Source organism: Vipera berus (assembly GCF_964194415.1).
Source record: "Vipera berus genome assembly, chromosome: Z".
NCBI classification, from domain to species: Eukaryota; Metazoa; Chordata; class Lepidosauria; order Squamata; family Viperidae; genus Vipera; species Vipera berus.
In genome coordinates, this window is record NC_138205.1 from 734,687 (window position 1) to 756,548 (window position 21,862).

At 47.6% G+C, this 21,862-nt stretch overlaps 1 protein-coding gene across 2 annotated transcripts in view; it reads right to left on the minus strand.

The window, feature by feature from the left end:
• Positions 1–2,831: 2,831 nt before the first annotated feature.
• Positions 2,832–21,862, minus strand: part of LOC308677648 (zinc finger CW-type PWWP domain protein 1-like) — a 30,414-nt gene continuing 11,383 nt past the window's right edge. The window contains exons 8-15 of one of the 2 annotated variants that reach the window (XM_081344252.1): positions 17,785–17,860; positions 16,948–17,052; positions 15,750–15,833; positions 6,931–7,006; positions 6,728–6,825; positions 6,426–6,489; positions 3,667–3,807; positions 2,832–3,427 (exon numbers count right to left, since the gene is read on the minus strand). In XM_081344252.1, the coding sequence (XP_081200378.1) occupies positions 3,312–3,427; positions 3,667–3,807; positions 6,426–6,489; positions 6,728–6,825; positions 6,931–7,006; positions 15,750–15,833; positions 16,948–17,052; positions 17,785–17,860 (760 nt within the window). In that variant the 3' untranslated portion in view covers positions 2,832–3,311. Of the gene's footprint in view, positions 3,428–3,666; positions 3,808–6,425; positions 6,490–6,727; positions 6,826–6,930; positions 7,007–15,362; positions 15,438–15,749; positions 15,834–16,947; positions 17,053–17,784; positions 17,861–21,862 lie in introns of both variants that reach the window. The other variant, XM_081344253.1, reaches the window with a different exon arrangement.

The following is a 21,862-nucleotide window of genomic DNA, read 5'->3' on the forward strand; positions in this document are numbered from 1 at the left end:
CCCTCCCCCAGCTCAGGCTCCGGGGCGGTGGGCTTCCAGCCAGGAGCCCCCCTGGGACCGTCTCCACCCGGTCGCTTCCCCCGCTAGCTAAGCCCGGCCCCTCCGCTGCGATGGCAGAAGCAGCGGCTCCGGCCCCACGGCTGGAGGGCTGGGGGAGCCCAGCGGAGCGGGGGGGCTCGTTGGGGTCCAGAGCTGGTCTTGGGTGGGGGGGGGAGCAAGCTGATCAGGCACCGCCTGGGGAGTAGGATGGCTGCCCTCACGTTGCCCCCCCCCGAGGAAGTGCCTTCTGTGGGACCCCCTCGGGGCGGTGTGGGGCATGGGAGGGAGGGGCCCGGCAGACGCTTCTCCAGCCCCACCCAGGCTGGAGATGAAGCCGGACGCTTCTTCCAACAGACCAGGGAAGAACCAGGGTTCGCGGCCCACCTGCCGGGTGCATTTGCCTCCCCCCCCCCCGCCCCAGGCAACGTATAGGGAGCCCTGCCTGTAGGCCCGGGTCCTGGGGGGGCAGCCTCCTGCAGCCAGGAAGGGCCCGAGGCGAGGAGGGACAAGGCCCTTCCCCACAGCTGATAAGTTTAGGAGGCCGCTGGTGGCCGGAGGGGGTCAGTTCTCCCACGCGTCTACACACCACATCCCATAATTTAATTTCACTTTCACTTTCAAGTCCAATGTCTCCTTATCTGCTTGTAACCCAAAAGGGACTAAAAAATCTGGAGTTTTCCCTTGCAGGGGCTGCTCTAGCCCACCGCTCCCTTCCCCCCCCCCCCCATGCTTTTTCAAATCTTCTCTAATCCTGCAGCACGATGGACTACAGGTCCCATCATTTCTCTTCCCTGTAATTCTGCTTTAGAACCATGGAAGCCACTGGTCATTGCCACCCTTTAACAATAATAAAAAGAACAGGTTTGCTGGGTGTTTGAGCTCTGTCGGTGCTTTCCATTCAAAATGTTGTTTTATTAGCTGCTGCCAAGGTTTTCTTTGGGGTCTAAAGCAGGCTTGACCAAGCTTGGCTATTTTTAAGACTTGTGGACTTCAACTCCCAGAATTCCTCAGCCTATTTTTTTTCCCCTCTCCTCCCTCCTAGAGCGGAGAGATTGCAAAGGAAGGGATCGCCCCAATGGGTGTACCTTTAGTCCCAGGGGATTCTGGGAGTTGAAGTCCACAAGTCTTCAAGTGGCCCAAAACGGACAGCCCTGGTCTAGTGGTGAGGAAATCACGTGTTTGCCTGGATATTTTAAGGTATTTATAAAAAAAAAAATCCTTTCCCAAGCTTGTTGCCATGTGAAAAAAAAAGAAAGATGGATTGACCCCATTTGAGCCAGCTGGCCACAAAAATGAGCATTTCCCAATCTGGAGACAAAGACATCTCTTTGGGATTTGCAGGCCGTTGAAAGCAAACTCTGAGTCAGCCCTCAAAAATGCCACGGGAACCTCAGGCGAACCAAGTTACGGTGGAGTTTTCAAGAAAAGACGGGCCGTAGAGCAGTCCCAGCGTGGCCGCTTTGAAAGACTGGTGGACTTCAACTCCCAGAAGGCACAGCTGGGACAGCCCTGCTTTAAGACCACAAACAAAACTCTCGAAGCAGTGAATAAACAGAATCAAAACAATATTTTGAATGGAAAGCACTGGAAAAAGTAGGCACACGGGGGGAAAAAAGTACACCGGGATTAAAAAAAAAAGGGGGGGGGGACAGCTGGCTGGGGAATTCTGGGAGTTGGAAGTCCACAAGTCTTAAAAGTTGTCAAAAGTTGGATAGCTTTAGTACTCCTGCCTTGAAAAGGGGATCAGGCTAAAAGACCTCCAAGGCCCCCTCTTATTCTGTTTTTGCTGCAGTGAAGGCAGGGTTGGGGGGGGGAGGCCCAACCGGGAAAAGTCTGCGCCCCCCCAGCCAAAAATGCCTCCGGGCCCATTCTACGCCAGACCCCTGGGGACCTGGGAGTCAGGAAATGGATTTGGCCATTCTGTGCTTTGCGACCTTGAGCAAAATGCGGCTTCCTCCAAGGCTGGGCAGTTGTGTCCCCCCCCCACCCCAAGCAGCTGAAACAAAAGAGGCTGACATTCCGGTCAGATCCTGAATCCAACTCCAGGCGGGACCCCCCCTCCCTGGAAGCTGCCTCAGCGGATATGATGATGGTGGTGAGAGGGAGAGCGCCTGGTTTGGAACTGGGTGCCCCAGTTTTGGGGGAAATACCCTAGCGATGCAAAGTTGGGAAAGGGTCTAATAAAAAATATTTACGCGCTCTCTCTGTGGGATTGCAACCGGCTTTAAAAGGTTTAGCGCAAACCTACGGGCCAATAAATCCCATGCATTGGAATAAATTATGCAAAGCTGCTAAATTTGCACACAGATGCCTTTTAAGTTGTTTGCAAGGCGGGCGCCCAGAAGAAAGCGCCGAGAGAGGCGGATTTGTTGGGCCTTTTAAAAGAGAAAAGGGGTCACGATCAAAATTCAGACGCTTCAGTGACTCGCATTTACGACGGTCACAGGGCCCCGGGGGACACCTACTCCCCTTTTGCCACCTTCTGACAAGCAGAGTCAATGGGGGAAGCCGGATTACTTAACCGCGTTAAAAACTTGGCCCTTGACAACTGCGGCGAGGAAGGTCGTGAAACGGGGCAAAACAACACTTAGCAACGGAAACTTTGGCCTCACTCGTGATTGTAAGCCGAGGGCTCCCTGTACTACTAGCGTTTTCACTGGCCGATGTCAGTGTTCCTGACAAATTTGGGCAAGGGGCCCCGGCCTCTTCCTGCTTTCCCCTCGGCCTTCTACGATCACGGGGATAAAATTACGGCAGCTTTTAGTGACTGGCATCGGAGCACCGAGGAGGCATTAAATGGAAAACTGGCTTTTAATGGAGCTTGGCTGCGGACTGGAAGGAAGCGACGGGCGGGAGGAGCAGAGCCCCCTCAGGCAGCGCCGGATCTCGGCCAACAAGGAGGTGCCGGTCGAGCCCCTCAGACGGGGCCTTTCTCTCTCCGGGCTCGGACTTCTGCCTGGTTGGCGGCTCGGCTTCCAGCGGTTCGTTTCTCGTTTCGCAACCCGTTGAAATGCCAGCCGTCCCCGGCTTCCCAAGCCAGCCGGACTCCGAAAGGAAAAGCACAGACGGCCTCCTCCTCCGCCAGGCTGCCGTGATGCGGTGCTCTGACGGTTGCAGCGCCGTTCTTCAAAGAAGGCCAGAGGGGAGTCCTTGGGAGAGCCGCCCTCCTCCTCCTCCTCCTCCTCCTCCTCCTCCTCCTCCTCCTCCTCCTCCTCCTCCTCCTCTCTCCCAGGGCTTCCTTCGTTCCCTCTGGCCGAGCTTCTGGGGAGCCCTCAGACCTGTTCAGGCCGTCTTTCCGGCTGGGCTAGCGAGAGGCGGCGGAGTCGGCCGGGCTGCTGCTGCTGCTGCCGCCGCAGGAACAGGGGCGCCTGGCCCGAGGCGCCTGGCCCTGCGGCACAAAGGAGGAGCCCAGAGGCCAGTGAGAGTCTGCCAGAGCAAAGAGGGCCAGGCCCGCCCTCCTCCCCACGCCAGACGGACCCCGCCACCCTCCAGGCCCTGCTGCCGGACTGGGAGACGCTTCCCACTCGCGGAAACACCGGCTACCAAGCGCCCTTCTTGGCCGGGCACACAGCAGACGCTGTCCGTTTTCATTCGTTCCTTGGTTCATTCATTCATCCTCTCTCTCACCTTCCTGACTACTCCTCTGCTTTCCCGTTGCTTGATCAGATCCTCGGGGTGTAGCTGCCACTTTGGGGGCAGTTCTCTCTCGCCGGCTCTTCTTCGACACAGGGGGGGCACTTTCAGGCCCTAACTTGTTTTTTTTATCCCCTGTATGAAATACACACACACACACACACACACACACACACACACACACACACTGTCGTTAGGACAGGGGGGATCTGAAGACAATTCTTTTCTCCCGAGAATGAAATGAAGTAAAAACCAAGTCTGAGACGGCACATAGGGTCTCCTGCTTGAACGAGGGGGGGGTTGCGCTGGAGGACCTCTGGGGTCCCCCCCCTTCCATCTCCATCATTCTGCTCTTCTGTCTGCGACCGTGTGCGTATCCCTCCCATCGAGCCCAAAGAGGATCCGGACCGCTGCCGGATCTGCTGTCACGGGCAGAGGGGGTTGGACTAGAGGACCTCCAGGGTCTCTTCCAGCCCTACCGTTCCATCTTCTACGCTGCTTCTACATCTGACTGTGCCTGGACCAGGTTTCTGCCAAGGAGGTCCCCAGCCGGCCAGAGGCCGCAGGGAAGAGCCTCACCGGGGCCAATGACCAGGCCAGGGAGAGCCTTGACCTCGTCCTTTGGGGAGGGGCTGGCCGTGCTGCAACAGGGCGGAGGGCTGGGGAGGGGCAGGGATGGCCAAGGGGAGGGGGGGGGCTTCTCAGCTTGCCGTGACTGGCTTGGTTCGAGGACTTCTCCCAAGGCTAGAAACCTGGTGGGACGAGGGGAATCTCCCGAAGGATTTATGCCATGACCTTCTCGCCAAGAGAGGCAAGAAATACACGGAAAGACCTATTGGGAATGTTTCTGTCTATGTTCCTGGCTGCTCTTTTTATTTTATTTATTTATATTTTGCCTTTCTAGACAAAAGAGGGACTTTTTTTTATAGTGTTTTTAATTTGGGTTGCGCTGTTTTTACTTTGTTAGCCAAAGCTAATGAATGAGACGAGCGGCCATATAAATGCGTGAAATAAATAAAACACCCAATGGCATGGGGAGGTGGGCCCAGGCTAAGATCTGCTGCCCCCAAACTCCCCCCAGCCGAGCTCCCCACCCTTCTCTTCAGGTTATACCTCTGCTTCTGCCAAGATCCTCTGTCTTCCGGCACGCAGCTTAGACTGACTAGACCAACCCAAGTAGTCCAACGTGGGGAGAAGGCTGGCAGGATTTGGGAATGGCCAGTCTAGAGAAAAGAAGGGCTAGGGGGGAGCTGATAGCAGGATTCCAGTATTGGAGGGGCTGCCACAAAGAAGAGCGGGGGGGGGGGTGCAACCTATTTTCCAAAACGAGAAGCCACAGTTGGAAACTAATCAAAGAAGCAACCTGGAACTAAGGAGAAACTTTCTGACAGTTAAAAAAATGAATCAGGGGAACAGCCTGCCTCCGGAAGTGGTGGGCGCTCCATCACTGGAGGTTTTTAAGAAGAGGCTGGACAGCCGCTAGTCTGCAATGGAATAGGGCCCTGGCGGCGAGCCTATGGCACGCAGAGCCCTCTCTGTGGGCACGCGCACCGTCGCCCCAGTCCTAGGCCTTCAGCTGGGTTTTATAAAACCTTTCCGCCACCGTGTGCAAAAAGAAAAAAAAAGGTTCAATCAATCAACTTCAACTTCTCGCGGGGAAAAAAAAGATCTCGCAAAGTTTGAATTGATTGATTGAACTTTTTAGCCCCACCCAGTCTGCCGTTACCACCGCGGCCACGCCCACCCAATGGGCCAGGCCCACCCGGCACCCGACGATACGTAAGTGGGTTTTGGGTTGCAGTTTGGGCGCTAAAGGTTCGCCATCACTGGAACAGGGTCTCCTGCTTGACCAGGGGGCTGGACTAGAAGACCTCCGAGGCCCCTTCCAACTCTGTGATTCTATTAGTCTAACAAAGAGAAGGACTAGGCGTGACATGATGGCAGTCTTCTAAATATTTGAGGGGCTGCCCCAAAGAGGAGGGGCTCCACCTATTCTCCAAAGCGCCTGAAGAAGGCAGAAGAAGCAACGCGTGGATGGAAAACGTATCCAGGGGAGAACCAAGCTAGAACTAAGGAGGAATTTCCTGGCAGCGAGAACAATTAAGCAGTGGAACATCTTGTCTCCAGAAATTGTGGGTGCCCCAAGACTGGAGGTTTTTAAGGAGACGTTCTGTGGACCTTCCGCTGTTCGACACCCAGGCAGAACGGAGAGCTTCAGAGGCTCCCTGGCTTCGGTGATAGAAAAAGGGAAGGGGGCGATATGGAAGCTATTGGACAAAATAGGGGAGAGTGAAACATAAGAGTGCCAACGCTGCTAAGGTGGAATGTTTTGCTTTGAGAACAGTTGGAGGTGCAACCATTTTCTCCTTATGTTTTACTCTTAGAGTTAGAAGATGCCGGGGCGGGGGGGGGGAGGAATGTGCACGAGAGTTTAGCTAGACATAACAATACCGAACCTAGTGTGAGAACCAAGGTTATTGAAATAAGAGATGATAAAGAATTGGCGGGCTGGAGGGAAAGCCTGCATTTCAAACTAACTGGGGAATGTGATTTAGGACTGTTCATTGGGGGAGGGAATTGTGCTTTGATACTATGTGCTCAGGGAAGGGGAACTCGGTTTTGGCTTCCACCGTGTTAGTGCCGATGCTATGCTTCTCGAATAAAGATCCTTTAAGGAAAACAACAAAGGAAGTCTGCTCTTTCATCTGTCGGAACCGTGACATTTAGCTTTTGCCACTATTGCACACACATACCTTTCATATCCATGGTGTTCTTGACATTTGCATTGGGTTTCACTGCCGATATTTCGTGAAGAAGCTGGAAAAGAAATATTGTTTGCTCACTGAAGAGCAGAAAGCAGTACGGCCTCCTAAAGACACCCAGTGGGAAAAAATGGAATGATTCTAAATGTTTCTACTGCTGCAAAAAGAACCCAGTGAGCAGGCAGCAGGGAGGGAAAACGGGCGCGACGCCAGGAGCGTTTGCACCCTGAGGCCTCCCGCACTTTTAGCGATCGGTGCTGAGCTGCCATCCCACGGTCCCCGTTAAATCTCACCTTTCCTGGATTCTTGCTGGAGGCTGCCGTGTTCTTATTCCCACCTTTTGTTTCTGGGGCCCCTTTGAGCGGAGGCCTGGAGGCCGAGTTATTCTGCTCTACAATACAAGAAGGAACCGAGAACACGCGTGTTCCCTCAAGGTAGGGGGAGAGCCTGCTTTTCCTGTTTCCGGCATCTGACCCCATGTGGCACTCCCCGTTACCTTTCAGGATTTTGTCGTCTTTGGGAGATGCTTTGTTTTTGAATCGGCTGTGGAAGCCGAATCTCCTTATTCTCTCCTAGAGGAAGAGAGCAAAGGGACCTGCACTGAGAAGCTAGTTAACTACAGGGCTTTTCAACCTTTTCACAGATTGGACCACTTTTAGGACACGACAGTATTTGAGTACCACCAGTGCTTAGCAAGGTGTCAAAAACTTGATGACTAAAAAAAAAATTAGATTAGATTCATTTGTTGCTATATAAATGGCTAGTTTATAACATTATGGAAAAGTAAAAAGTTGAGGTTCAATGTTAAGGCTTCCTTCTACTGCAACAAAGGAAGTCTGCTCTTTTTCCCTCCCCCCACCTCACTTTCCCCCCCTTTTTCCTCCCCACTGTGTCCTACTATTTGCTTTTGTATTTTTGTATTCTATTCTATAATCTCATAAACTATTACAAACTGTATAAAAAAAGGAAAAAAAGTACCAGTTTTAATTTCTTCGGTGGCTGTTCCTTTGCTGAATCACTTTCCCTTTCCACTGACAAATCTATGATGAATTTATCCATGTTTATTAATATGCACCACTACCAGCTAGCTCAGGGGTCTGCAAACTTGGTACTTTTAAGACTTGTGGACTTCAACTCCCAGAATTCCTGAGCCCTCATGGCTGGCTGAGGAATTCTGGGAGTTGAAGTCCACAGGTTACCCTCAAGAACCTTATCTGCTTTTGAATCCACCCATCATTCCCCCATAGCTGAACCCGCCTGAGCTGAAGTAAGAGGAACAAATAAGTTTTATTTTAAAATACTAAACATTTGCACTCTTTTTTTTATTGAAAAGTTTTAAAATACATTTTATCTTTAACAGTCCCCCCTCCCCCTCCCCAACCTATCCCTCCCTCCCCCTCCCCCCCCTTTCCCCCCTCCCCCCCCCCCCGACTTCCCAGAGCTAAGTACAGGGTATAAAAACAAAGAACAATCATAAACATCCATATGCTACCAACAATAAATTCTTAAATCTATCACTCTCTAGCTCATATAAAATAACTACAAGCAATATTAATATTACATATAAAAAGAAAGAAAAAAGAAAAAAAGAAAGGAAGACTTATTCAAATGCTAAGTGAAACTTTTTAGTCCCATATTTCTTCTGAATATATTCAATCCATTTTTCCCACTCCATAATATAACGTTCTTGCGAATGATCTTTCAAATAAGCCGAAATCTTTGCCATTTCTGCCAAGTCAGAAACCTTTAAAGTCCATTCTTCTATAGTCGGCAGCTCCTCCTTCTTCCAATACTGACCTATTAAAAGTCTTGCTGCTGTAACTAAATTTAACATTAACTTAGTGTCCACAACAGTAGCACCTGTAATTATACCCAACAAAAAAAATTGCGGACAAAACTTTATCTTTTGCTTGAAGATCTTCTGCATATTCCACCAAATTTTTATCCAAAAAGCCTTGACCTTTTTACAAGTCCACCATATGTGAAAATATGTTGCATCTTCACCACCACACCTCCAGCATTTTGGCTGATAATTCGGATACATACTTGCAAGCTTTTTAGGATCTAAATGCCATCTATAAAACATTTTATAAAAGTTCTCTCTTAAGTTTTGAGCTTGTGTAAATTTTACGTTCCTCACCCAGATCTTTTCCCACGTATCCATTGTAATAACTTCTTGGATGTTCTGGGCCCATTTTATCATACAGTCTTTAACCAGTTCTGTTTCTGAATCAATTTCTATCAATGCAAGATATATCCGTTTGATATATGCTGGACCCTGATTTCTAATTTGCTTTATCAAATTTTCATCAGTCATTGCAAAACCAGTTTTCTGATCTTCTTTCCACCTGGCCCGTAATTGAGTATATTGAAACCAGGTTTGAACAATCTTCTCATCTCGCAAGAAATTATACGATTTTAAACACCATACACTTCTTTCCAAGCTTAAAATCTCCTTATACGTAGTCACGTCATGTTTAAAACCAACATTTATGTTTTCTATTGCGTGTTTTGGAATAGCCCACAATGGTATCTTGCAGTCTAACTTGTATCTATACTTTTTCCAAACTCTCAACAATGCCTGTCTTAAAATATGCACTTTAAACACATTATCTACCTTCTTATCATACAACAAATACGCATGCCAGCCAAATAACAAGTCGTGGCCCTCAAGATTTAATAATCTCTCTTGTGTCAAATTAATCCAATCACTTATCCCTGCTAACGCAGCAGCTTCATAATATAATTTAAGATTGGGCATTTTAAGACCACCTCTTTCACGAGTATCCTGCATAATCTTAAGTTTAACTCGTGGCCTTTTCCCTGCCCAAACAAATTTATTGATACCCCGTTGCCATTCTTCCAAATTAGAATCTTTCTTAAGAACCGGTATCATTTGAAATAAGAATAAAAATTTAGGCAGGACATTCATTTTCACTGCTGCGATTCTTCCCAACAAAGACAATTGCAATTTTTCCCAACTCTCCATTTCTTTTTGAATTTTGCCCCATAGTTTTTCATAGTTATTTTTATATAACTTTGTATTAGAGGGTGACAAAAACACCCCCAAATATTTGACCCTTTTAGCAATCTCAAATCCAGTTAATCCTTCTAAAAGAGCCTTTTGCGATACTGTCATATTTTTGGCCAGAATTTTAGTTTTTTGTGCATTAACTTTAAATCCAGAAACCCTCCCATATTGCATTATTATCTCCATCAGGTCCACAACAGAATTTTCTGGCTGGGTCAATGTAATAACCAGATCGTCTGCGAACGCCCTCAATCTATAATCCTGATCTCTAATTTGAATACCCTTAATTTTTCCGGAGTTCCGAATTTTTATCAATAATATCTCCAATGTTAAAACAAATAATAAAGGTGATAACGGACACCCTTGTCTTGTGCCCTACTCAATATTACATGCTTCAGTCAAACTATTGTTAACTATTATTCGGGCCGTTTGTTTTTGATATAATGCCCTAATTGGTTGCAAAAATTTATCCCCAAAATTCATTTTATCTAAAACTTTCATCAAAAATTGCCAATTCAATTGATCAAAAGCTTTTTCAGCATCTAAGAAAATTAGCGCCGCAGGGATCTGGTTGTTCCTTTCCAAAAACTCTAACACATCAACTATATGCCTCACATTATTTTTCATTTGCCTACCACTGATAAACCCAGTTTGATCCCCATGAATCACCTGTTGCAGAACCCTCATCAATCTGTTAGCCAACACCTTAGCAAATATTTTATAATCTGTATTTAGAAGTGATATCGGTCTATAATTTTTAACTTGAGTAGCATCTTGATCTTCCTTCGGAATCAAAGAGATAAAAGCAGTTCTCCAAGACGGAGGCACCTTTCCCCCTCTCTGAATTGACTGAAACAGTTCCTTTAACGGCTTTATCAACTCCATTTGTAAATTTTTATAGTAAACCGCAGTCAAACCATCCGTACCTGGCGCTTTATCCAGCTTCAATTCCTTAATTGCTATAAGAATTTCTTCTTCTGTTATCAACTGGTTAATCTCCTCTTTTTGTACTTGCGTAAGAACCGGGATGCTAGCATTCTCCAAATATACATCAATGTCTTTTTCATTAATCTTTTCCTTAGCATATAATTTAGAATAAAAATCCACAAAGGCTTCCTTAATAAGATCCTGTTGAAACACAACCTTTACCTTATGTTCAATTTTATCTATATTAGAAGCCCTTTGCTTTTTCCTTAGTCTATAAGCTAGCCATCTACCTGGCTTATTAGCATTGCAAAAAGTATTATGCCTAGCAAACCGCAAGTTGGTTGCCACTTGATCAGCCATCAATTTATCGAATTGTCCTCTTAATAGCTTAATAACTTCCTTAGTCTTTACATCCGATGGATTCAAAATTAAGACCTTTTCTTTTTCCCTAATTTCATTCTCCAGTTCTTTCCTTCTGGCTTCCAAAGTACGTCTGTATTTATTATTCATATATATCAACACCCCTCTCATGTAGGCCTTGCTAGCATCCCAAACCATGTCCATAGAAGTATCCTTATTCATATTAATTTCAAAAAAATCCTTCATCCGCTGTTTACATTCTTCCACATTTCTCTGATTTCTAAACAAATTCTCATTTACACGCCACGAGCGCCTATCCCTATTGTCCTTATTGATCTCTAACCAAACGACTGTGATCCGAAATAGTCCTTGCACAAATCTTTACCTTCTTAATCCTAGAAAAAAGATCATTAGTCAACAAAATAAAATCAATCCTAGAAAAAGATTGATGTCTGTCAGAAAAAAAAGTATAATCCTTTTCACGTAGGTGTATGTCACGCCAGATATCTCTCAATTCCAAGTCGTCCTTCATTTCAAAAAAAGATTTAGGCAATCTGGCATGACTCAGAGCACGCTTAAAAGAACCCGCCTTGTCCATCTGTACATCCAATACACCATTCCAGTCCCCCATAAAAATAAACGATTTATAATCCAATTGAGTAAGCTTTGTATGAAGTGAACTAAAAAAATCAGCTTGTTGTTGATTAGGAGCATACAGTCCAACTAAAAGCGTTTTTTTACCTTCTAACAACAAATCTATCATAACATATCTTCCTTGCGTATCTGCTTCAATTAATTCCGCTGTTAGAGTACTTTTAACGTAGACAACCACTCCATTTTTCTTATTCATCGCAGAAGCAACAAATTGCGTACCCAACCTTGAGTTCGATAAATACTTTTGGTCCATAACCCTAATATGCGTTTCTTGCAAACATATAACATCAATCTTAAATTGTTTTAAATATTGAAAAACTTTCTTTCTCTTCTGTGGTGAATTTAATCCATTGACATTCCAGGTTAGGAATTTAGTCGCCATGCGTGGCATCCCGAAGCTTTTGAAGCACATCTTTAATAGCCCCTATATTTTCTTTGGGCCGCGCTCCTCCCACAGCTTCACTATAAGTACGCTTTGAGAATTCCATAAACTTCTGCTGGTCTTGCTCTTGTACTTGTCTTGCTCGTTTTACAGCGGCGCGCGTCAACCTCTGCTCTCCAGCAGCCACCAATGAAGCTGTAGTTTGATCCCCTCCAGCACCATTCTCCTCTGTCTGTCCATCGTCAGCCTCTTGAGGTTTTCCCTCTCCAGATCCCTTTGCTGCTTCCAGGAGTGATAGTGGGGTTGCTTTTAAAACATTGTTGTAAAAATCACGCGCCTGAGTCACAGTAACCAGACGATATCTTTTACCTTCGTACATCACCACCAGTCCAACTGGAATCTCCCATCTAAACTTAATATCATGTTGCTTAAGTTCCTGTACGAGGAATGCAAAATCCTTCCTTCTCCTTAAAATCTTTGGAGGAATTTCTTTTAGAACCAAAACTTCTTGCTCAGCAACCACAACTTTAGTATCATAAGCAGCTTGAATAACTTCATCTCTAGTTGCTCTCTTTGTAAAATAGACCACCACATCTCTAGGTAGCTTCCTCTGCCTTGCAATCCATGAATTTACACGAAAAGCTTTATCCATACATCCCTCTATTTCAGATGCTGGCTGACCCAATACTACTTCCAAAGCCTCAGAAATCAGCTGCTTTAGGTCTTCTTTAGGATTCTCTTTTAAGCCCCTGATTCTTATAGCATACTGCATCTGATGATACTGGACAAGACTCAATTCTCCGTCCATTTTGTCCCTTAAATTTTCATTCTCCAGTACCTTTACTTCTAATATGATATTCTTTTGACTAAGATCCTCCATTTTTTCTTACAAACATTGCACACATTCAGCCACGCTTTCCACTGTAGACAAGATGTCTACCCTCATTGCACTAAACTTCTCGTTAAGCTTCTCTTCCATCCTCTCCTCCAATTTCTCCATTCTCTCCTCCAACTTTGCCACCTTATCATCCAGCATTTCTGAAATTACCTGGGATTGCCTTGCAAAGGCGTCTTGTAAATCCTTAAGTGTCAATGCCACAGGAGGTGCAGGAGGAAGCAGAGCTTGCAACGATGTCTGTTGCACCGGGGAAGTTCCCGCACTCCGAAGAACTTTAGAGGAAGATTTAGCCGCCATCTTTCTTCACTTTCACTTGTTGCGCACTTTCACTTTAAGTTTATAAAGTCCATCAAGCTAAAGAGTAAGAATAAAAGTCCTCTTCACCTGAACCTCCTGTACCGCTCTGCCTGCTCCTTTTACTCCATAGTCTTTCCTTCTGGCAGGGGTGGTCGCAAACGCCTGGCTCCGCTCCAAAAATCCCGGAGCAGAGACGCTAAACAGCTGGGAGCAACCCAGGCTACGGGGGAGTTCAATCCTTCAGCCGCCCGAGCTTTCAGCTCAGGCGGCCCCAGAGAACTCAACCCCTACCTGGGGCCTCACCCCCTCCTCTTCTCCCGAGGAGGGGGCTTCAAATCCACCTAAACAGCTGATCGGCGCTGTTTTAGGTGGAAAAACTCAGCTGTGAAGCGGACAGCCCGAAACGGCTATCTTCGGTGCCGCGCCGCCACCGGAAGTCTCCAACATTTGCACTCTTTTTTTGTGTGTGGCATAAACGCATATTAGCGATGTTCGCCACCTGGAGTTACTTGATCAAGTTAATAAACTTGGGATATAAATAATTAATATAAACACACGTCTGTGGGAGAGAAAGCTGGGCCACCATAAGTCAGGCAGGCATATAAATTTAATATATTATTTTGACTGAGTTGGCATTTTTGCCCACCCGGCGAGTCCTTCCCAAGGACCTGAGACAGGTAGATGTAATTGTTGGTGTCAAAGGTATCCTTGCAGGATGTAACTGTCCCAAGCAAAGGTGCCTTTTGCATTATCATCATCATCACCACCACCAAACCCTGAGGAAAATGCCCCCCTCCCCCGTGTCAGGTGACACAGAAGGGTTAATCACCTTCCTATTTAAAATATTAGCAGCTTGCCTTGCAAGGCTGTCTGCCTTATACCCAACGAGAGATTTCTGATAAGGAAAGGAAAAATCGGTCTGTGTTTGTTTGAAACAAGGCAGGTTCAAACAGCACCACATTTTACGGGTGCGCCTCCTCAATTCAGTGCAGTTTAGAAATAGGAAATATAAATAAATGGACAAAATTTTGCAAAGGGAGCTTGGGCCTGCACTAGCAATGCAGACATCGTGGCAATAACGAATGAAGCAGAAATGGATTATCCTAACAAACAGCACCCGAAGAGGAAGCCCGAATGAGCAGAAGTTAGGAGATGGTTTAATCAAGGGGCCTTTTCTCAGTGCTGAGTTAAAAACGTCTCCATCTCTCTTAACAGAAATCGAGACTGGCGTGAAATTTGCTCCCCACCCCCCCGTCACACACAATCGCTCTGCGGCTTCTATTGTGCGTGTTCTGACTCACTGTGGATGATGCTCTTCTGATAAGGTAGATATACTGTACATGGCAGGGCTTTTCAACCAGTGGTACGGCTACCACCTGTGGTACGTTGGCACCTGGCAGGTGGTACGCGACCATCCTAGGAAAGTGGCAGCACCGCACAAGCCGGAGCGAGAGACGGCTGGAGCTGCAGGGCTGTCGGGGCTCAGCGGAAGCGCCAGGATCCAGCTGGAAAACAGCACTGATCCCGGCGCTTCTGCTGAGCCCAGAAGAAGCAGCGATCAGCTGGAATGTTGCAGCATCTCCAGGGTCTTGTAATTTACATTCAGATTCTCGGCAACCGATTCATATTTATGACGGACACAGTGTCCCTGGGCCATGTGAAGCGACCCAAACCTGCTGCAACCACCCAGCAGAGGGGGAGGGGGAATAAAAACCAAACACCCCCCCACCCCACCCCCGCTGCCAATCCTCAACGGAAATGCTCACAACAATGAAAAGCTGGGAGAGGAGGAAGAGCGCCGCCGGGCGGGCAGGTGGGTGTCTCGCTTGGCTGTGGCTTGGGGGGCATTTTTTTCAGTGCCATTGTAGCTTCGAACAGTCACTAAGTGAACTGTTGTAAGTCGAGGACTACCTGTAGTTCATCAATTTTTTCCCTTTTTGGGGGGCAGGGGTCATCAAGTTTTTGACACCTTGCTAGGCGACCGGTGGTACTCGGATGTTGCCATATCCTAAAAGTGGCACAACGGGTGAAAAGGTTGAAAAGCCCTGGTATATAGCATGATACGTAAGATAGACAAATCAGCTGGTGGATTTCTCCCAGTTTTGCTACCCTCCCTGTCTGCCTGTCACCAAGAAAAACCTCTGCCAATCACAGGGCTGCAGCACACGGGGGGGGGGAATCAGGTGGGTCAGAGGAGTCCGCCTGTCACCTTGAGGCTGCCTCCCTCTTTTCCTAATGCCCCTTGTTCTGTCATAACCCAAACTGAATAGATTTACTCTTCCCTGAAAAGGTGACAAAGAGATTACACATCTTCAGGTGTCCCTTGGGCAATGTTGGGAAAGGGGGAGGGGGGGGAAGAGATGTGATGAAGACAATGACAGAAAAAAAAAGAGGTTGCCGAAGCTTGTGGACGCGTTTTGATGCAAGTGGAGCCAGTTCTAACATGCCGGGTCCCTAAGAACCAAAGCGCCACAAATCAGGCCTGGGGAAAAAGGAAAAAAAAGTACAAGGGACAACCAGAATCAGGTGGATTGAAATGTTGTGGCAGTTCAGTGTGTAGATCTGGGGTGGCCACTTTACGACTTGTGGGCTTAACTCCTAGAATTCCCCCCATGAGAGGGAATTGAAGGCCACAAAGTGGCCAGATTTGGAGACTCCTGGCCTAGAGCCCGAACAAAAGCGTTGAGAATATATGACGACGGTTATTCCAGGAAAAAAATTGCAACTTTTGCGGCCGCAAGCTTTGTAACCAGAATCCGGGCCCACCTGAATGCTGATTTGTTCTGCTTCTTTCGCCATTTCCAGAGCCGCTTTGAGGTCCTTCTTCTCACTTTTACTCCTGAGCTTGGCCTGGAACAGAGGCTTAAAATCAGAGCTGCCAATTTGTCGCGAAAGGGTTACTACGGGAGGATGCTAAACCATCATCCTCCCTCCGGTTTCCCCTTCCGTCCCTTGTTGTTTTTCAGCCCTGGAAATGAGGTGGTCTGGAAGAATGGGAACAGAAGCCTCTTTGCCGGGCCCCCCTTTTTCACACAGCTGGGGAGTTTGCCTTAGGGGTCAGGCAGGTTTTCCCCCTGGGGAGAAAGTTTGGGATTTTGTGGCTGTTGTGAAAAAAGGACGCTCCCGAGAGAAGAGTGGCTGGGAGGAGGAGTGGGCGCCGATCTTAATTTATAACCGTTCGAAGTGACAAGGGCGCTGGAAAAAGGGACCTACGACAGTTTTTCACACTTACGTCTGTTGCCCCACAGAGGCACGATCAGAATCCAGACTCTTGGACACTGGCTGATATCTGTGACGGTCGCAGCATCCCAGAGGGGTCCTGCCATTTCCCCCTTTGCAGCCTTCTGACAAGCAGCGTCAAGGGGGAGGCCAGATTCACTTAACAACCGTCGTAGTCACTTAACGACTGCTGCGGTGGACGTAGGTTTTTAAAGATGGTCACAAGTCCCTTTTTTCAGTGCCGTTGTAACTTCAAACGGTCACGAAATGAACTGTCGTAAGTCGAGGACCCCCTGTACCTTCATCAAAACAATTTGCTTAGAGCAGGGGTCTCCAAAGTCGGCAACTTTGAGGCTTGTGGGCTCCGACTCCCAGAATTCCTCAGCCAACCATGCAGTCCACAAGTTTTAAAGCTGCTAAGTTTGGAGACACACACACACACACACACACATTGATTTGGAATCACACACACTGTCACACACACACACACACACACACACACACACTCCTTTGCAACCTGCTACAGATCTGTGTCCCGAATCATCTGGACATGGGAGGCTCATTGAGGGACACACAAGGAAAGCAGACACAAGCTCTGTCACTTCGGCACATGGGTGGTGATGCCTCTCTCTCTCTCTCTCTCTCTCACACACACACACACACACACACACACAACACACACAACAAAAGCCTTGGATTTTTGTGGCCCGCTTGCCAAAGAAACCCTCAAAGGCCCTCCTCGTACCAAGGTGCTTCCTTCCCCAAGTGCTTCACCGTAGTTCTTCAGCTGGGAGGCAGAGATCCAGGCGCGGGTCACGGAGTGGCCGAAGAAGGTCACGTGGTACTTGGACTAAGCAAGAAGGAGAGAAGGTCAGTGGCCAGTGTGGGGAGAAGCCGCCTGCAGCAGAAGCGAAGCACGAGAGGCAAAGATACGACGGCCTTTGCAAGGAAAACCATAGGAGAAGCACTGGAAAGGCCCATCTTAGCTAGCAAGTCTAATTCCCCAGATCAGGAGTAGGCAACCTTGGCTCTTTTATGACTCGTGGACTTCAACTCCCAGAATTCCCTGAGACTGGACAGCCATTTGTCTGAAATGGTATAGGGTTTCCTGCCTTAGCAGGGGGTTGGACTAGATGACCTCCAAGGTCCCTTCCAACTTATTATTATTATTATACCTATACCTTTTAATAGGTATACCCATTATGGCCTGTTTACTCTCTTGTATCGGTAATCCCTTCCTCTGCAATCTCTACGCTAGATCAACTGCCCAGACACTGCTTGCCTGTCCCCAATTGGGGGGGGGGTGTTCTTTGCAACTCCTCCCCACCCTTTGGAGAAGAGGGGCAGTTGTCTGGCACCCCCTCCTCCCTTTGCTTTGGGGGGCAATTTTATTGGCCTCTGGCCGTCTTCCATTTTTTTAATTCATCCCGACTGTTTGCAGCTGGGCTGCCGGCTTCCCCTTTTTCGAGGAGTTCCCACTATCCCAAACGCCTCTCCTGCGAGGTCTGATTATAATGGGTGACCACATGGGTGGGGTACATAGATACACAAAAACGTGACAAGTAGACACAATATACTTAACAGGAAGTGAGTCTGCCTGGGAAGAAAACAGGAAGTACTCTTCGATGTCAGGGTCGGCTTCTATGATCCCTGGCCACCTAAAAACAGAGTCAGGAAGGAGAGCAGAGAACAATGAGCTACGGGGTCCCTGGTCAAGTTTTAGTTAATTAATTAAATTCATTCTTCTAACGAAGAAAGGTTGTTCTTCCTTTAATCCTTCTCTGAGAAATCTTGAAAGCCCAATGTGAAAATTTCACCTTAATTAATAATTGCCTCTTAAACATGACTCCCTTCTTGGAGGAGAGGGCAATGGAGAAGAGAACGCAATTCTGGCTTCTGCACCAGACACATAACCGCACTGTGCATAGCAAAGCTAACTGCAGGCAGTCCTCAACTGACAACGGTTCGTTTAGTGACCGCTCGAAGTTAGTGTCCTGAAAAAGGTGACCTACAACCATTTTTACACTTACGGCTGTTGCGGCATCCCCGTGGTCACGTGATCAAAACTCAGATGCTTGGCAATTGGCCCATACTTATGACGGTCGCACTGTCCCAGGGTCACGTAAACGGGGAAGCCAGATTCACTTAACAACCGCGTTACTAACTTAACGACTGCAGTGATTCACTGCAAGAAAGGTTGTAAAATGGGGCAAAATTCGCCTAGCAGCTCTCTCGCTTTGCGACAGAAATTTGGGCTGAGTTGTGGTCGTAAGTGGAGCACCGCATGTAAGGATGAAGAAGAGCAAGCCTGGAGTCAGAGGTCTGCCCTACCATTTCACCGACTTTTTAAAAGCGCTGAGAGAAAGTCAAATGCAGGCTGTGTTTATACAAAACACTCGACTGGGCCCGATTAAGCAGCCAGCAGACGCATCTCTCCGACAGGCAGAGCTTAGCGTTCCCCTTGGTTACGTTTGTTTCTGTTGTGGCTGCTCAGTCTGTTGTGCAAATCCAGCCTGTTTGGTGAGCTTGATCTAGCACACGAAGGCAGAACATGAATTAAATCCAGCAGGCCGGTCAAGTGGTGTCGCACAAGGGCGTCCGTAGAGTCACAAAGACTCTGGAAAACATTTCTGCAAACCACGGTTTCGTCCCTTGGTCGCTTTTTGTGGTGCGCCACAATCGCAGCTTTGTTGCAGCACCTTACACCCCCATCTCTTCCCCACTGGCGCCAGCGAGAACCAGGTTGAAACCTCCTCGGCCCCGTGAAACACTCGGGGACCCCTGCTGGCCTCATGGAAAGGGGAAGGAGGAGTGAGCGGGACGAGGAGACCTTCAAACAACATGATCTTGATCTTTTTTAAGAAAAATATCTAATACAGGTATAATCCTCATTCATTGAGTGACTGTTCAAAGTTAAAATGGACTGAAAAAAGTGACTTATGGCTGTCTTTCACATTTATGACCATTGCAGCATCCCCACGATCACCTGATCAAAATCCAGGCCTTTGGCAACTGACTCATATTTATGACAGAGAATACAAAAAAAAAAGAGTTGGAAAGGACTTTGGTGGTCTTCTACCCAGTGGAACAGCTTGCCACCAGAAGTTGTGGGTGCTCCATCACTGGAGATTTTTAAGAAGAGACTGGACAGTCACTTGTCTGGAATGGTGGAAGTTCTCCTGCTTGAGCGGGGGGCTGGAGTAGAAGACCTCTAGGGTCCCTTCCAGCTTCTATTCTATTCTATTCTATTCTATTCTATTCTATTCTATTCTATTCTATTCTATTCTATTCTATTCTATTCCTATTCCTATTCCTATTCCTATTCCTATTCCTATTCCTATTCCTATTATTCCTATTCCTATTCTAACCTCCTGCTCAGGCAGGAAACCCTATCCCATTTCAGGCAAATGGCTGTCCAGTCTCTTCTTAAAGACTTCCAGTATTGGAGCATTCACCGCTTCTGGAGGCAGGTTGTTCCACTGGTTAATTGTTCTGACTGTCAGGGAATTTCTCCTTAGTTCCAGGTTGCTTCTCTCCTTGGTCAGTTTCCATCAGTTGCTTCTTGTCCTGCCTTCGGGTGCTTTGGAGAATAGGTGGAGACCCTCCCCCCCTCTTCTTTGGGGCAGCCCCTCGAATACTGGAACGCTGCTATGATGTCACCTCTGGTCCTCCTTCTCATTAAACCAGACATAGCCAGCTGCCGCATCCCGGGGGGTGTCACATGATCCCCTTTTGTGACCTCCTGACAAGCAAAATCAACGGGGAAGCCAGATTGACTTAACAACCAATTTACTAAATTAGTAACTGCAGCGATTCACTTAGCAACTGTGGCAAGAAAGGTCATAGAATGGGCAAAATTCACTTATCAAATGTTTCACTTAGCAACAGAAATTTTGGGCTTAATTGTGGTCATAGGGTTGGGGGCTGCCTGTACAGGTATAGATTGTTTCAACCTAAAAGACCCCCTTTGCCTAGTCCAGGGGTGGGGGACCTTGGCTCTTTTATGACTCGTGGACTTCAACTCCCAGAATTCCTGAGTCTGTGGCTGACAGGAAACCACCTAGAAGGATGAACTTCAACAAATATGGCTGGTAGGACTAAAATAAACCATGGGTTTATTGTAGAGTTATATTTTCTTGGCCAAGATCCTTATTGCAGCTAGTCCTTGACTTACAACAGTTCATTTAGCGAGTGTTAAAAGTTACAACAGCACTGAAAAAAGGGTCTTATGAGTGTTTTTCACGCTTACAAGCGTCGCAGCGTCCCCAGGGCCACGTGAAGAGAATTCGAACGCTTGGCAATCGGTTCGTATTTATGAGTGTCCAGGGGTCACGTGACCCCCCCTTCGTGACCTCCCAACAAGCAGAGTCAATGGGGAAGCCAGATTCATTTATCTACTTAACAACTGGTCGTGAAATGGGACAAATTCACTGAACAACTGTCCTGTTTAACAACAGAAAGTTTGGGCTCAGTTGTGATCATAAGAGGAGGACTACCTGAGCTTGGACCAGGAAGCGCTACCATAGGAAAAAACTTTCTGGGGGGGGAATAGAACTTGACTAAATAGATGTGGGGGGGATCACCTTTGAGAAAACTGCAGGAAAGCCAAGTCGACGGCGCTAAAACCTTAAAGGTGAAAATGTTAATTCTAAGTTGGAATTTCCAGAAAAGTTAACCCAAGCTGCTCCTCTGGTGCCATTACAGGAGCCAGTTCTGCCATAAAACGTGAGCTGGCTTTGCTCAGGAGCCCTCAGTATGAGGGACTTAAGAATCAAAGCGCCAGAGCGCAGAGAGTTCTTTCGTAAAATCCAGATAGATGGCAGACATCTGCAAGAGAAAGGGGAGAAGCACTTCTCGGCCGTTCCCCCTTTGCGTGGGTCAGAAGCCCCATTTCTGGCTAGTTCTCCCGCCAGAAGAACCGCAGCTGCTGCCTTGGCAAGGGCGCTGTAAAAACCTGGCTGCCGGGGCTCTCCGCCTGCAGGAGGGACGGCTGTCGAGCAGACCGTGGAGGCCAGAGACCGTTGGGGGTTTTGAACCGCCCCCGATTCAAGGTCAGGTGGCTTTTTAGGAAGCTGCCAGACTTGGGCCGAGACTGTTCCTTACAGCTGTGGATGACGCGAGGCAGCCTCTTCTCCCTGCACGGGGAAGGACAGTAACGTCCCAAAGCACAAGGATGGTGCAGCATGCACATCACACACACACACACACACACACACACACACACACACACAGGCCATCCAAGTGTGAGAGAGAAAAAAGAGGGATGAAAAAAGCTGCGGATTCCAGTGGCTGCTGATTTCAAAAGGGCAAAAATTCCTCAGATTAGGGCCGTAACTTCTCCATGCCGGTAGATCTGATATGAGGACCCAGATTGTTGGGGGCAATTAAGCTGACTTTGTAATAATGCCGCTTGGGGGGGGGTGTGAAAGCCCTAACAAGCAGGCATATACATAGAATGAAGGCTACTGCTAAGCTTGTAAGCCGCCCTGAGTCTTCGGAGAAGGGCAGGATATAAATGGAATTAAAATAAAATAAAAAAAATAAAATATGGTCTTCAAAAAAGGAAAGAAAAAAAGATCGGAATTCTTTCTCCTCGCTAATCCAGGGGCATTTTTCCATCCTATCCTGACGGTACCTTGCTGCTTTACCTATGCCCTGGT